This window comes from Ochotona curzoniae, unplaced genomic scaffold (genome assembly GCF_017591425.1).
Source record: "Ochotona curzoniae isolate NIBS_2020 unplaced genomic scaffold, NIBS_Ocur_1.0 contig_883, whole genome shotgun sequence".
NCBI lineage: Eukaryota > Metazoa > Chordata > Mammalia > Lagomorpha > Ochotonidae > Ochotona > Ochotona curzoniae.
In genome coordinates, this window is record NW_024466599.1 from 51,937,110 (window position 1) to 51,952,071 (window position 14,962).

General features: G+C 44.2%; 1 protein-coding gene across 3 annotated transcripts in view; it reads left to right on the forward strand.

The window, feature by feature from the left end:
- Positions 1 to 1,307: 1,307 nt before the first annotated feature.
- ZC3H6 (zinc finger CCCH-type containing 6) overlaps positions 1,308 to 14,962 on the forward strand; it is a 46,837-nt gene continuing 33,182 nt past the window's right edge. For all 3 annotated transcript variants that reach the window (XM_040993532.1, XM_040993533.1, XM_040993534.1), the window contains exon 1: positions 1,308 to 1,734. In XM_040993532.1, the coding sequence (XP_040849466.1) occupies positions 1,703 to 1,734 (32 nt within the window). In that variant the 5' untranslated portion in view covers positions 1,308 to 1,702. The remainder of the gene's footprint in view (positions 1,735 to 14,962) is intronic.

Genomic DNA, 14,962 nt, shown 5'->3' on the forward strand with positions numbered 1-14,962 from the left:
ATTTCCTAAGCAGTGTGTACGACGAAGTTACAAAAGCAGGCTTTAAAAAAAAATTGCACTGTTCCTATACCATAACAGGCCCAAGACAGGCCTCTAGGTCTAGGAGACAAAAAAACAGAAGCAAAGGGGAAAACAAAATATATAGCCACTGTTTGCTTTAAATGCCTTTGGACAAGTTCAAACCAAATAGCTATCCAAATTAGCCCAAGGTAGGCCCCAAATTCTGCAAAAGAGCTGTAACAAGGCCTGATGTTCTAATGTAATTCCAGATGCTAATATTGTTCCTCCAGACACAACACCTGCTTTTTGAGTTTTTCCTATTAAGGCATTCTAAAAGCTGCTGGTGGAATTATCAGTCCTCTTAATGGGTGCATTCAAATTTAAAAAAAAAAAAAGCAAGAGTTTTTTTTTTTAACCTATATATGTGTACACACAAAACTTAGTTCCAAATTTAATCTACTAACTGCAATTACTTCTGAATGCATTCCATTTATACATTAGTGCAGTGCATTCTTCAGAAAACACAAAGGCAGGCAGGCAGCTGGGAGGACTAACCATTAAGTCTATCATTTTTGTAAAAAACAACTTCCCTTCACAACTAAGATATACACTATATTAAGTAGGCCAAAACACTGGCTATTTCAAAAGGCCATATTTATAAAACACTTGTATAATGGGGGGAGGGGGTAAGCCCTGTGTTCAGTGTCAATTATTCTTAAGAATTAACATAAAATTCACGTAATTATTTCAACATCTATTTATTACCAAGTAAGGATTGGGTGTATACACTTAGTATCAAATATCACAAATGTTGCAGGCCAAGCTATTTTCGTTAAAACGCTGAACTCTGAACACTGCACAATGAGATCATCGCTCTACATCTCAGCGACAAAGTCTGCAAAAAGACGACGCCACTTCATCATGCCACCCTTACGCACGTCGGCTAAGGTCCGGGGTGCCTCTGTCACTCCTCATCCCCGACAACAGCCGGCGCCTCCCAGGGCCCAAGGCGGGCCTGCGCCAGGCCGGGCCCAAGGCGCGGGTGGACCGGGGGACCTCGCGAGCCCCGCGGGCCGCCTCCCCCGCCACCCCCGGCCGCGTCTCTGCGCGCTCGGCCTCGCCACCGGGGCTGCTGCCTCCGCCGCGCCTCCGAGACGGCGGTCGCAGGGGAGGGAGAGACCCGCCCCCGGAGCTGACTGACGCGCCGTCTCCTCCAATGGCGCGCGCGCTCGGGCCCGGCGGGCTGGGCAAGGGCCGCGGCTCGCGGAGGAATCTCTCCTGCCCTTTAGTCCCGGGCAAGGTGTTGCGGCCGGCGCCATCTTTTCGAGCCGCCTATTTCGGGTGCCGCCATGTTGGTGAGGAGAAATCACCGTTACGGCCACTGTCCAAATGCCCGCGTCGCCGCCCGCTCCCACGCCTCAGCCACCGGCGGCGAATAGAGACTAGAGCGGCAGCGCCGGCAGCGCGGGGGCCGTGGCCCAGTGTGTGCAGTTAGAGCCCCATCTCTCTGGCGTGGTTGTTAATAGACTGGAAAGTCTGTGTCTGTGTCGCTCACTAGTAACCGTGAGTTTTTACCACTTCGTCACCTGTCGGCGGCGGCCGGGAGCAGGTGCCCGCAGGCGGCGCAGGGGGGTCCGCCCCGCGCCCCGCCGCCGCCGGCCTCGCAGACCTGCCCTCCAGCCCCCCCCGTTCTTGACCAAACATGACAGACTGTGAACATGCAGGGCACGACAGGTCGGGAACCCTTGTCTGTCTTTCTGTCTGAGGAGAGGAGGGTCGGGCGGCGGCGGGGGCGGGCCGGGCCGGGCGCCTCCTGCATGACTTGGACGTCTGTGTGGCTCCGTCAGTTCCATGACGCGCGCCCTCGTGTGAACCTCAGGCTCGCGGCCGCGGGCAGGTCCGGGGTCGCCGGCGCCGCCCCGCCCCGGCCGGGCACGCGCGAGCCCCCCGCCCCGGGGCGGCAGGAGGGGTGTGCGGCGCCGGGCCGGCCCCCCTGGGCCTCGGGGTGTCCACCCCAACCCCCGGCCCGGCCCGGCCCCCGCTGGGTCCGCTGCTTGAAGGCCTAGCAGGTGCAGCCCAGATCGCCCACTTGACTGGCGTTTTGTTGGCTGACTGCTACTCCCAAGGATGCCTGTAAGCAAGCGAGAAAAAAAAAAAAAAAAAACCTAAAAATAAACACGTTTGGGTTTTAGGAAAGTTTTTTGAGCCACCCTCGAGGGCCGTGTCGCAGGCGGGAGTTTGAAATGGCAAGTGAAACGTGGTTAGCACCAAAAAAATACTTAGGTTTTTGCAAACCTTGGGGGGTACACAGCCTCCTGCAAGAAATGGAGACGCCGAGGAGTTACCCAAACTAGCCCGATTTGCTAGGTACTGTGTTGTCACTTGAAGATGTAGCTGCTTCTGTTGATTTTATTGTCTGCTGTGCCTTGAAGAGGCATGGTCTTGGCTCCAGTGCAGAGTTTGGGGGACAGTTACACAGTGTATGCTTTTATACTTTGGTTAGATTTTAAAGTTTACATCCATAGCCATTTTAACCGTTTAAAAGGAGGGGCTTTCATTCATCAAGTTGACCGACACAAAATCCATTGCATTTTATTCTTGTTTAAAACACTAGGTTGAAAATGCAGAACCTTGAAATGAACTCCTGTGTGAATAGATGTAATCAGAAATAGGCTTTGTACTGTAGGCTATCTTCAGATGGCTGAAGTTTTACCTGTGAAGTAATTTGATCTGACTTTGCTCAAGTATTCTAAACACTTTTTTTTTTTTTTTAAACCTAGAAGCCAAAATCATCGACATGGCTGGAATTTGAAATAGCTACTTATTTGGCAATCTTGAGAGGGTAAAACTGATTTTGCAACAACTTTGGTATTGTAATAATAAAAACATTACTAGATGACAAGTCCATCATTTTTAGGGGAAAAAAATAAACTCTTACAAGTAACAGGTGCATGAATTTTGTACTTCACACTTTTTTTTCCTGAATCTTTCCTACTGAGGAAATTCATGGGATAGGTTAACTAGTACTTTGAGAAGTACTCTGAATGTGGGCAAACCAATCGGGAGATTTTTGCTAAAACAGATGAAAAATTCTTTCATGTGCGAGGAAACTGTTGCTTGTTAGTGCAAAGTACTTTAGAATTATATATTCTATGTGATGAAAAATACATCTCACCAAATTCAGAGAGCAAAGTAAGTTTTCTAGTTGGGAGCTGATGCCAACTTTTAAAAAGAATTTGAAATTTTGCTGTTTTAAATGTTGAAAACTTTGAAGAAGAATTTTGAGAGGCATATTAACAAATAGGGACTAAAGTAGTTGTGATTTAATTAGTGCAAACATATTTAGCTATATTTTAGTTTGTTAAGTAAAAGTTATTTTGAGGCAAGCAGGTGGTTTTTCCATGCCATCCACCCCACATAGTAACAACAACAATCAGGAGAAATGGGCCGGGCTCTGGCCTTGCTACCACTTCACTTAGTTCTGTAACTTGCCAAGTCTAGTTTCTTCAGGGCTAAAAGGATTCTAAGAGAACATTGCAAGGTCTGCAAAGTTGGTGCTTCTCAACCTTGTCTGGGGAGCTGTAGGGGGACGTCATGATGCCCTTGTGTGGTCTAACCCTCAGCCTGTGCTGTAGCAGTTTTGAAAACTCCCCAGGTAGTAGTAATATGTGCCACATTGAAGACTGCTGTGCTGGGTCAGTGTTTCTCAGGTGTTTGTCTTGTCCGGTGCTGCTGAACCGGACTGTTCACTCCTGGATGCTCCGTTCCTCCCTCTCCCCGGACCCCAAACAAGATGATTTTTAAGGGAAAAACAGGCTTATCTGTGTGAGGGCTCCAGTTACTCTGCATTACAGCTACTTTATACCATAATAAAAGTTCTTGCAAATTAGCTGGAGAAAGATGTGTGACTCTGGTATTGTCTTGAGTATTCTTTTTCTGATGTTTTTGAAAAGTAAGGAATATTGTGAGCACCAGGAAAATGTGGGGTTATTGATGTATATTTACAACTGCTATGAATTTTTTGTTTTTAGAATGAGATTCTAAATATAAAATGATTTCACGGAATGTATTTTTTTCTCTTTAAAATTTATTTTCTTGTACATGGGAACATTTTGCACATTGTTTGCCAAATGGCTAACTTTAAGAAAAATCTGTTTGATGTAGTTCCTTTTGAATATTTTCAGGCCTTGAGCTGGAACATTGTATTTTTTTTTAAGTGTTAGCAGTGTAGAAATAGCCATCTGTTTGTAGGCTTTGAGCGGAGTTTCTGAAGGTCTTTAGAAGTAAAGAGGGTGCAGGAGTCATGGAAGTCAGAGAGAGGTGGCATCCTTGTCTCTCTCCTCTCAGTGTTGTCTTTCACTCCTCGTAGGCACAACTCCCACGAGCCAGCTTTACCCAGTTGAACCCAGTTAAAACAGTTTGCAAATAACTCTTGTGGGCTGAGTACTATTAAGTCCCTGTTTTGGATGCATCTACAGTAGTATGGGAAAAGATAAATAAAACTCAAGTAACCATTAAGGAACTTCTGGAGTGTACTGCTATTAAGTTTTCTAGTGCTTGCACTTGGGAAAAATATACCGTAATGTGAATTAGTGTAAGCTGCTGATCCTCAGAGCCTGACAGACAGGCCTGGCTAACACTCTGCTTCCCTAGGAGATAATTCTATACCCATTATGAACAACCTTTGTGCCTTTTTCCCTCCTTCCCCTGCTTTTCTTTCACATATAAAACAGTGTTATAATTCCAAATAGTCAGAATCATAGTAGGTTATGGCCCTCCACACTCCCCATACCAGTTGAAATCTCACCAAGAGACTGCCCTGGAAAATCCGAAATGATGCGAATAGAAGTGATTGTACTTTGTGAGCAGACTTTCCCTTGGTTCTTAAATCAGTGCTTTGTGGTGAGCAATCATGGTAGTGTTAGGATCTTTTATGTGAGACCTCACAAGCACAACCTTGATAAAGACCTTGATATGCAAACTCCTACTTGCCGTGTTATTTTCACTATCTACACTTGGCCCGGGAAGTTACAATTTCGGGCCTTAAAATTCTTGAATAGGTTGCAATTGTAATGTGTTCCATTTGTAAGAACCTTCTGTTTTGATCCTGGTTTTCTAACTTGTTTAATATGCTTTTTAATGATTTTTTTTTCCTTCATAAAATAAGGTAGCTGAACTAGATTGTTCCAAGTTTCCCTTCCCTCTTTTAAAAGAACTGTAGTTAGTTGCCTTATCTCACATCAGAGTATATTTTATGCTCTACCCAGTATGTGATTTGTATACTAGTATGTTTAGTGCCCTTCCTGTTATTTTTGGTTCCTGAGTCTGTCAAGTTAACTATTGTTGAAATTACCAAACTAAGTTTGTTTTTAGAATATGTACACCAAGTTATCTATCAGGTGCAGGTTTGAAAACACTCCCTTAGGAAGACATTCTCTTTTCCTGGTGTAGTGCTTCCTCTCTAATTATAGCATTAAGCACTGATGAAACAAAACTGGATGCAGCATCACTGAGATTTGCTCTCCAGGATCTTAATCTAGTTGGGAAACCAGACTGATAAATGTATAGTTGTAGCCCAGATACAGTGGTGGAGGTGTGAACTGAATGGTGGGTGCAGATGACAGCTTCAGGGAGACATTGCAGTATAGATGGCTCTCCGGGCTGATGTGGCTTAGTTGATCAGGTTTCTACCTGCAACAGGAGTGTCCTGTAAAGGCATTGGTTCTTCCCAGCTGCTCTGTACACCGTGTACTCCTCGTGTAAATGGCCTAGGCGAAGCAGCAGAGGATGGTTTTGCCCTGACCTTTTTGGCCACTTGGAGAATGAACCAGCAGATGGAAGACTTCTTTGTTTCTCAATCAGTTTTTCTCTGATTTTCAAAGAAGTAAGTAAATTAAAGGGAAAAAAAGGACTAGATAGGCTGGGGAATGGATAAAGATGGGAGTAAGTAAAGGCAGAGCTATGTGAGAAACAAGGAAAAATGAAGTGACACAATAGGTTCCAGTAGGATGAAACCCCACAAGCTTTTGGGGCATGGAGAGAGAGGATCTGCAGGATGTGAAAATGCCATTAAAGTTTTTAGCCAGCAGAATGTCAGATGCATTTTTTAGTATTATAACTTGGGAGGTAGGAGGAAGTGGGCGACGAAGCAAAGATCAGTAGAAGGAAGACAGGCTTTCTGGTAATTTTTTGTTAATCATCAAGCACCTAATATTTAGTGTGTTTTGGTCTAGGCACAGCAATGCAGGAAAATAAAAATGTTTACTGTAATGGGACTTAGATTTTTCTAGAAGAGAAGGAATAAACAAACACATAAATAATACATTAGATTATAATAAAGCAGAAAGGAGAATAAGGAAGTCCAGTGGATATGAGGAACAAAGCCAAGAGCCAGCAGTGACACTGTGTGGTTTGAGAGATTTGGGAAGTAAGCAAACAGCAACAGTGAAGAATGGCTGGAGAGAGCAAGCAGGGGGCAGGGCAGGGAGAGAGTGGTGAGATGAAGATCGAGTAGTAATTAGGTGACAGGAGCTGATGGCTTGGGGCAGGACCGTGGAAGTAGCTGGCTTTAGGGATGTTTTGCTTGCAGCAGAGCAGTAGATTTGCTGAGAGAAAAGAACAGCCAAGCTATTGTGAAAGTGTGTGTGGTGAGGGTCTGCTCAGGCTGTGGGCAGTGAGGGAGTAAACACAAGGCAAAATGCATTGATGAATGTGTGTATCCGGGCGTCTTTAGGTGTGGCGAGTTGAAGTGAATGAACACCCAGTCCCACATGCCAAGGATACAAGGACAGGCTTTGGAGGTTGAGAAGTTTGAAAGAATGATCACAGAACAGTGAAGGGAAATAGGCCACAGGATACTGATCATCCTAAATTAAAATATTTTAATATTCAAGTGAAAGAGTACTACAGGATTTGTGAACTGAAGGCTCTTAAGCTTAACATCTATGCACACTGTTGTTTGCTTGACAGGATGTTTTAAAAATATTATTGTTTGCCTTTAAGACTTGCATTGTGTACACTCCATGGTTTTAGTGCATATAATCTGTTAGGAACTCGTTGTCCAAGGTGAGGTTTACTTGTGTAGTTGAGCTGCCTCATCACTTGTAAACACTAGAATTGTGACCCTTTGTTATAGATTAAATCAGTTTTTAAACTATTGATATTTATTTATTAAAGATTTTATTTTTATTGGAAAGGCAGATATACAGAGAGGAGGAGAGAAGACAGAAGTAGATCTTCCGTCTGATGATTCACTCCCCAAGTGACTGCAATGGCCAGTGCTGAGCCAATCCGAAGTCAGGAGCCAGGAACTTCTTCATGTCTCCCACATGGGTGCAGGGTCCCAAGGCTTTGGGCCATTCTTGATTGCTTTCCCAGGCTACTAGCAGGGAGCTGGATGGGAAGTGGGGCTGCTGGGATTAGAACTGGTGCCCATATGGGATCCTGGAGCATCCAAGGCGAGGACCTCAGCTGCCAGGACACTGCGCTTGGCCCAAACTATTGATTTTTATTGGAAAGACAAATTTCCTGAAAGTAGGAGAGACACTGAGAAAGATATTCCATCTGCTGGTTCACTCCCCAAATGGCCACCATGTCCAGAGCTGGGAGCCAGGAGCCAGGAGCTTCTTACGGGTCTCCGACCTGGGTGCAGGGTCCCAAGGCTTTGGGCTGTTGTCTACTGCTCTCCCAGGTCACAAGCAGGGAGCTGGAAGGGAAACGGAGCAGCCAAGACATGAACCAGTGCCCATATGGAATGCTGGTGCTTGTGGGGGAGGATTAGCCAATTGAGCCATTGCACCAGGCCTGATTAAGTGAAATTTTGAACTGGACAGGTTGGTTATTATCATCACCACCAGCAGCAGACCCCACCAGGATGCGTGCCTTGAGTGAACCTGGTCAGGCCTTCAGTCTAGTGCTGCCAGAGTGTTCTCTGCAATGATATCCATGGAGTATGTAACACAGTGGCCTCACCACAGTTTTTTAAATTCATAAACTGGTCAGAGAGCTTTTTTTTTAAAAAAAAAAACATTTATTTTTATTGGAAAGGCAAATATACAGAGAGGAGGAGAGACAGAGGAAGATCTTCCGTCCGATGAATCACTCCCCAAGTGACCGTAGTGGCCAGAGCTGCAGCAATCTGAAGCCAGGAGCCAAGAGTCTCTTCTGGATCTCCCACACTGGTGCAGTCCCAAGGCTTTGAGCCATTCTTGCCTGCGACTGCTTTCCCAGGCTACAGGCATGGAGCTGGATGGGAAGTGGGACCTCCGGGATTAGAACTGGTGCCCATATGGGATCCTGGCGCGTTCACAGCAGGTCTTTAGCCACTAGGCTACCACACTGGGCCCCGAGAGCTATTTTTTCTGTTCAGAAATGCTAATTCATACTCAGAAATAATGTGACTAACATGTGGAGTTTGCTGTATCACAGTACTGTTTTAAGTGCTTTATATAGGGTATTCAATCCTCGTAACAGCTCTAGGAACGAGGCATTCCCCACTTTCACAGATGAGAAAGCAGACACTAAGGGATGAGTAAATTTCCCAAGGCCATGCAGTAAACCAATAGTAACTTAAATAATCGGACTCCACGGGGGTGGATATTTGGTTGGTTCTGTGGGTGCTGAAGTTGCTGATGGAGATGCCTGTGTTGGAGTGCCTGGTCTGAGTGCTGCCTCTGTGCCCATTCTGCGTCCTGCTGATGTGCACTGAGGGAGGCAGCAGTAAGAGTTCCAGAACTTGGATCCTTGCCCCCACCCCCTCAATCCAGGCTTCTGCCTTTGGCCTTCCCAGCTCCAGCTTTTGTCAGCATTTGGTCAGTGCTAAGCAGATGGGGTATCTTTATATCTCTTTTAAATAAAATAAAATGAAAATAAATAAAATAAAAACCATGACTCTGGAGTCCATACTTTTATCCAAGGGTAACATCCCCATCCCAACAGATTGCATATATGGCAAGAAAGGCAACTGATAAATGTAAAGTGACGACTAGGTATTTTGCATCACAGTGTATTCTTTCTGTGCTAGACTGCTGTATGGAAAATGAAACAGAAGCTGTCTAATGGACAAGTACATGAGATTAGAATAAGGGAGTTTGTTATAAATGACTGTAATGTAAGTGGTACCAGGCTCTAGTGAAGTAGCCTCCCCGTTTCCAAAGTGTGCCCATCTGCCTTAGAAGTTGTTTTCCCTCCTGGGTAGTGCCTACAATGAACTGTTGTTAGGTTTTTGGTGTTTTTTGTTTGTTTAAGGATTTATTTTTGTTTGAAAGGCAGATTCTTCAGAGAGGGGCGAGAGCAGGGCTCTTCCATCCGCTGTTTGACTCCCCAAAGGGCCATAAAGGCCAGAACTGAGCTGGTCAGTCACGAACCTGGAGCTGCTTCCAGGTCTCCCACATGGCTGCAGGGTCCGAGGACTTAGGACCATCCTCTGCTGCTTCCCCAGGCCATAAGCAGGGACCACTGGGACTAAAACCAGCACCCCTATGGAAATGTATTGTATCACTGGCCCAGTCCTGAAGTCTCTTATTGCTATTTATTGTTCTTGTTTAATGCTGTTATTTTTTTCATATCAGATGAATTCACTTTGTTAAAAGAATGAGTTCTCATTAGTTTGATTCCTCTTCACTTTCAGGTAGAACTTTCTGCTCTGGCATCTGCCCACCTCACCAACACGTTGGCTTTCTTTTGGATGTTGGGGCTTCGCCCTTTGTTGTTGCAGTTGGACTGCAGGTCTTAGCAGTGACAGCACTTTTCCTTTCTCCCAGCTTTCTTTGTTTTTTCTCCTCCTTTTCTGTTGATGTGGAGGCTTTTAATAATTGACAGTTACCTAAACTGTAACATTATCAACATGCCTGTTATCCTGAAATGAAATAAGGAGACCCATTCTCCCCCTCTGTATGATTTGCTTTAATTATTTCCTGCTTATTTGTGAAAAAAGACAGACTATAATAAAAACTGTAGACCAAGGCAGACCTTATGGCATAGTGGGTTAAGTCACACGTGGGATGCCTGTGTCCCATTGGAGAGCACCTGGGTTGAGTCTTGCCTGTACTTCTGACCTGCTTACTGCTAACGCCCCTGAAGGCAGCAGTGATGGCTCAAGTACTTGGGATCTTGTCTCCCCTGTGGGAAACCTGGCTGCAGCTCTGCCTCCTGACTGTCCTGGCCCAGCCTCAGCTGTGGTGGTCATTTCAGGAGTGAACCAGACAATGGTTCACTCTCTGTCTCTTCCTCTTTTTTAGTCACTCTGCCTTTCAAATAAAGAAGTAGATTTTAAAAATTTGTAAAAACAAAAACAAAAAAACCTTGAGGCTTGTGTGCTTTGTGCACGTAAAAAAATACTGTTCTGTTAAAACCTTGTGGGCCTGGTGCAGTAGCCTAGAGGCTAAAGTCCTTGCTTTGCATGCTCTGGGATCTCATATGGATGGTGATTTATAACCCATCAGCTTCACTTTCCATCCAGCTTCCTGCTTGCGGCCTGGGAAAGCAGTCAAGGATGGCCCAAAGCCTTGGGACCCTGCACCTGCGTAGGAGACCTGGAAGAGGCTCTGGGTTCCTGTCTTCACATCGGCGCAGCTCTGACCATTGCAGCCATCTGGGGAATGAATCAGCAGATGGAAGATCTGCCTCTGTATATCTGACTTTCCAATAAAAATAAAACCAATCTTACAAAAAAAAAAAAAAGAAAAGAAAAAACCCTTCATTATCTCAACACCAGTTCCCATTCTGTCAACCTAATTGATTTACCCTGGTGGCAACCCCTTATTGACAAACATTAAAATAACTCCCAGGAGTTGAAGTCATTAATAGTTATTATCCATTGACATCAGCCTTGTGTCACTTTCCATGGTTTGTGCTCTCTTCTGCACAGAAGTTCTCCTGTTCCCTCTGACCTCAGAGGTCCCTCCCTGGCCTTCGTCTCAAGTGAGTGTCTGTGGGTTCTTGAACGGTGCTTCGGGAGCAGCCTTCCTGTCCTGGCACGTGCTTCCTCCCGTGTGTGCTCTCACAGCGCTGTGTGCTGCCTTCATGGGCTTGCATGGTGGTAGTGGCATGTCTGTGATTCTTTGACTTGTGTCCATCTCTCCCACCAGTAGATTAAAAACTGAGAGAAGAAACCATGTCTCTTTGTTGTTCAATGTTTATCCCTACAGAGAAGGTGATAAATAACGTATTTTAAATAAGCTCATGCCCTCCGCCTTTTAAGTTGGGTGAACAGTTCCTGTCTACATGGCCTTTTAAGAATCACTGTTCTGGTTGTTGTACGTCTCAACCCTGTAACATCTGACAGTTATATCCTTGGGTCAATAATTCCTTGTTCTCTTATGTAATTGCTTAATATAACCCTGGCAGCCTTTATGCTGGTTCAAATTGAGGTGTGCTGTAAACAAATTTACATGAATTATAAGGCTATTTTTAAGGACAAGTACTGTCCATTATAACAGGTGATATTTGTGAGTATTCAGAGGATAGATGCTCTGTGATCTTGTTTCCAGAGAACTGGGCTTCCCTGGAGCACCTAGCTGATTTGGTCTTTGGAGCACTGTTGTCTTATACCTAGCTCTGCATCCTGAAGCTCAGAGCCAGGTTTGTAATTCACGTCCAGAAATTAGTGATTTCTGGCATACCCTCTTGTAACCTAATCTCACTCTTCATTCTTTGGGATTTCAATTGTGACTTGTTTGAGTATTTGATGGTTTATTTAATATAAAGGTCTCTAAATACCTTTAAAGGAACATCACATATATCACCAGAGCTTAAACTAAAAGATAATATGCTTGCTGGGTAAGAAATGAGTTCAGTGTGTCTCTCACACTGAATGTAGAAGAGATAAAGAAGAGTAAGTTTTTGTTTTGTTCTTTTGTCTGTTAGAAAGCATTCTACGTATTAAAGTCTGATTGGTTCGTTTTGTGACTGGTAAGTCTCCCTTGGTTTTTTCCTGAGTGTGTCACAGAAACCCAAGCATTGTTGAGAGAGGGGTCTGGTGTACAATGTGATAGTCTGTTAGACTCATGGGCATGCACGCACAGATTGGGCACTTAGGAGAGCTCTACTTTGACCGTTTCCCTTTTGAGCCTCCCTTCATCCTGTAGAGACACAGCAGGTTCCATTTCCTCTGTTGTATGAGCTCTGACCTCTGAGGGGTTATGACTGAAGGCCTTGGTACTTACACTGTCAGAGTTCCTTCTGCTGGAAAAGTAAAGTTTTGTGCCTGGAATGAAATAACAGTTGTGTAGCTGTAGATGGAGATGTATGGCTCTGGAGAACCAGCAAAGAGAAGTAACCATGACTATTATAAGGAAGCTCTGGAAGACATTTAGGGTTAAGGTTCCCCACTCTTACCAGGAGATGACCTATTATGAGTCCTTTTGAATATCTGTGAGTCACAGCCAGGTTGTCTTTTTCTTCAGTTCAGCCACAGGAGGGCCAGCAGTGATTACTCCACATGTGGCAGGAAGTATTGGCACTGGTTTGTACTTTTCCTTGGCTTGCCAGCAAGAAATGTATGATGTCACCCATAACTATCATGGTTTTTTTTAAAGATTTATTCATATTTATTACAAAGTCAGATATACAGAGAGGAGGAGAGACAGAGAGGAAGATCTTCCGTCTGATGATTCACTCCCCAAGTGAGTGAAATGGCTGATGCTATGCTGATCCTAAGCCAGGATCCAAGAACTTCTTCCAGGTCTCCCACACAGGTGCAGGGTCCCAAAGCTTTGGGCTGTCCTTCATTGCTTTCCCAGGCCACAAGCAGGGAGCTGGATGGGAAGTGTAGCTGCTGGGATTAGAATCAGCGCCCACACAGTTATTTTATATATGTATATGTATATATGTGCAAGTTAGGTTTTGATGAGGTAAATGTGAATAAAAATGTTACAGGTTCAGGAAATAAATATTAGGAGAGCTACATACCGTTTCAAAAACAAAAGGGGATTTATTGAAGCACAAACAAAGGAATTCTTAGTTGTCTCTGAAGTAGAGATCTAAAGCTTGTCCCAGGACTATGGAGCATATTAGGCTCTAGTGCAGTATTGCCTGCATACTTTATTGAGTCTCATTGCTGCAGGAATCTGCCAAATGACAGATTCAGATTCTAAGTTGGGCTTAAGGTGAAAATTATCAGGACTTAAGGTAGTTTCTACAAACTTAAGTACATTCCAGAGGATTTAAGAATGTATTAGATAAAGGAGGATTAAGAGTTCTTTGAAGGCTATAGGTATGGTGTTCATCAGATTTTACCACTGACAACTTGTAAAGAAGCAGCATTTCTGACATTGTAAACAAAACAGATGCATCATCCAGGATATATATTTCAAGGTCCATGTTTCAGATAAACAGATAATCAAAAACTCAAGTAGCTCTTCTGTGTGACCTCTGTGTGATCAGACAATATTTTCCTTGAAGGGCATTACCTAGTTTGAGGTATATAGGGTGCTTGGGGTATATAGGGTAGGGATTAGGTCAAGGCTTAATCAAGAGGACCATCTGTGTTGAGGGGAAGGAGCAGGGTAGGCATGGGCAAATCCTGGGCACAGGAAGTTACCTGTGAGACATGCTGATAGATCCCTGCATGGGGGCTGCAGCTTCATGCCCACATAGATAATGTGATCAGCATAGCATCAGCTCCTCACGTCGCCCTTGTTCCACAGTATAGAACAGGAGCCGGAGGGTCCAGATAATGGTCACATACATGGTGGGTGCGATGTCACTAAGCAAGTTTTTATACGGTAGCAAGGCAGCACATTTCAGACCTTATTGGACCAGGGAAGGTAGATGATAAACTACCTCCCGGTGGTTTCCAGCCAACAGGGAGGTGTGTGATAAGAAGCCCAGTAGCAGTATCAGAAAACTACTGGTGTTTCCTTACTGTGCTGGCTCACAGGGCATTATGCCAGGCTTAGGTCAGCCTGGACTGGGGCTGACCTACGTGGCCTTTGTGGAGACATGCAGTGTCCCCAGGGCACAGGTAGAAAGTTCTCTTACCTTCCTCTGTCTTTATCATGCATGGTTAGGGAGAAATGACTCTGTGAACTACTACAAAAGCATGAAAAGTGTTGCAAATAACAATGTCAATTTAGGGAATTTTTATTGGTCTTAGGATAAAACATTTCTATTAAGTTGTCTGATGGTTCTGGTGTTCGAATAAAGCTTGGAAATCCTGACACTGTCACGTGGTACATTCTTAAAAGTGTCCCCATGTTTTTTCTTTTTCTTTTTTTTTTTTTTTGTGGCAAGTATATCAGCTTATCCCAGTAAGTTTGTATTCATGAAATGAGTAATGTCTTTATAATGTCATCCATCAGGAGTGCTTAGGTGGCCTCTTACTGAGGCTTTTGTTTCTTCCAGAAGACTCAGTGTCTTATCAGTGGCTTGTGACAGGACTCTTTAGGCAAGCCTAAAGTGAAAGCAGAAACGATCTGTACATGTAATACTGAATGATGCAGGTTAATTTAATGGCCACTGATTCCAAAATGGAGAAAAGTAGATGCCTGTGTTGGAGAAAACTAATTTATAAAGATTTAGTTTTTTAAAAAATTGCCCCAAAATAAGAATATATTATGGAAAATGAGTATACTGAGTTGTTTCAGTCTTAAAGATTTATTTTGTTATTTGAAAGGCAGAGCTACACAGAAGGAGAAGCAGAGATCTTCCCTGTGCTGGTTTACTCCTCTACATGGCCGTAGCAGCTGGAGCTGAGCTCATCTGAAGCCGGGATCCCTCATAGGAGTGCAGGGCCCAAGGACTTTTTTTTTTTAATTTATTTTATTTTATTTTGACATTCTTTACATAGTTAATTAGGGTAAGAAGGTTCAAGGGCTACAGGAAAGTGGATAATACTAGTATGTTTTCCATATTGTTACCTTCATGTTTAAAGGGGGGTATTAAGGGAGAAGGCCCACCCAATTTCCCACCCTCCCCAGGTCCCGGATGTAGGGCATGCTCTGAGGTTCTTGCTCAAGTGGTT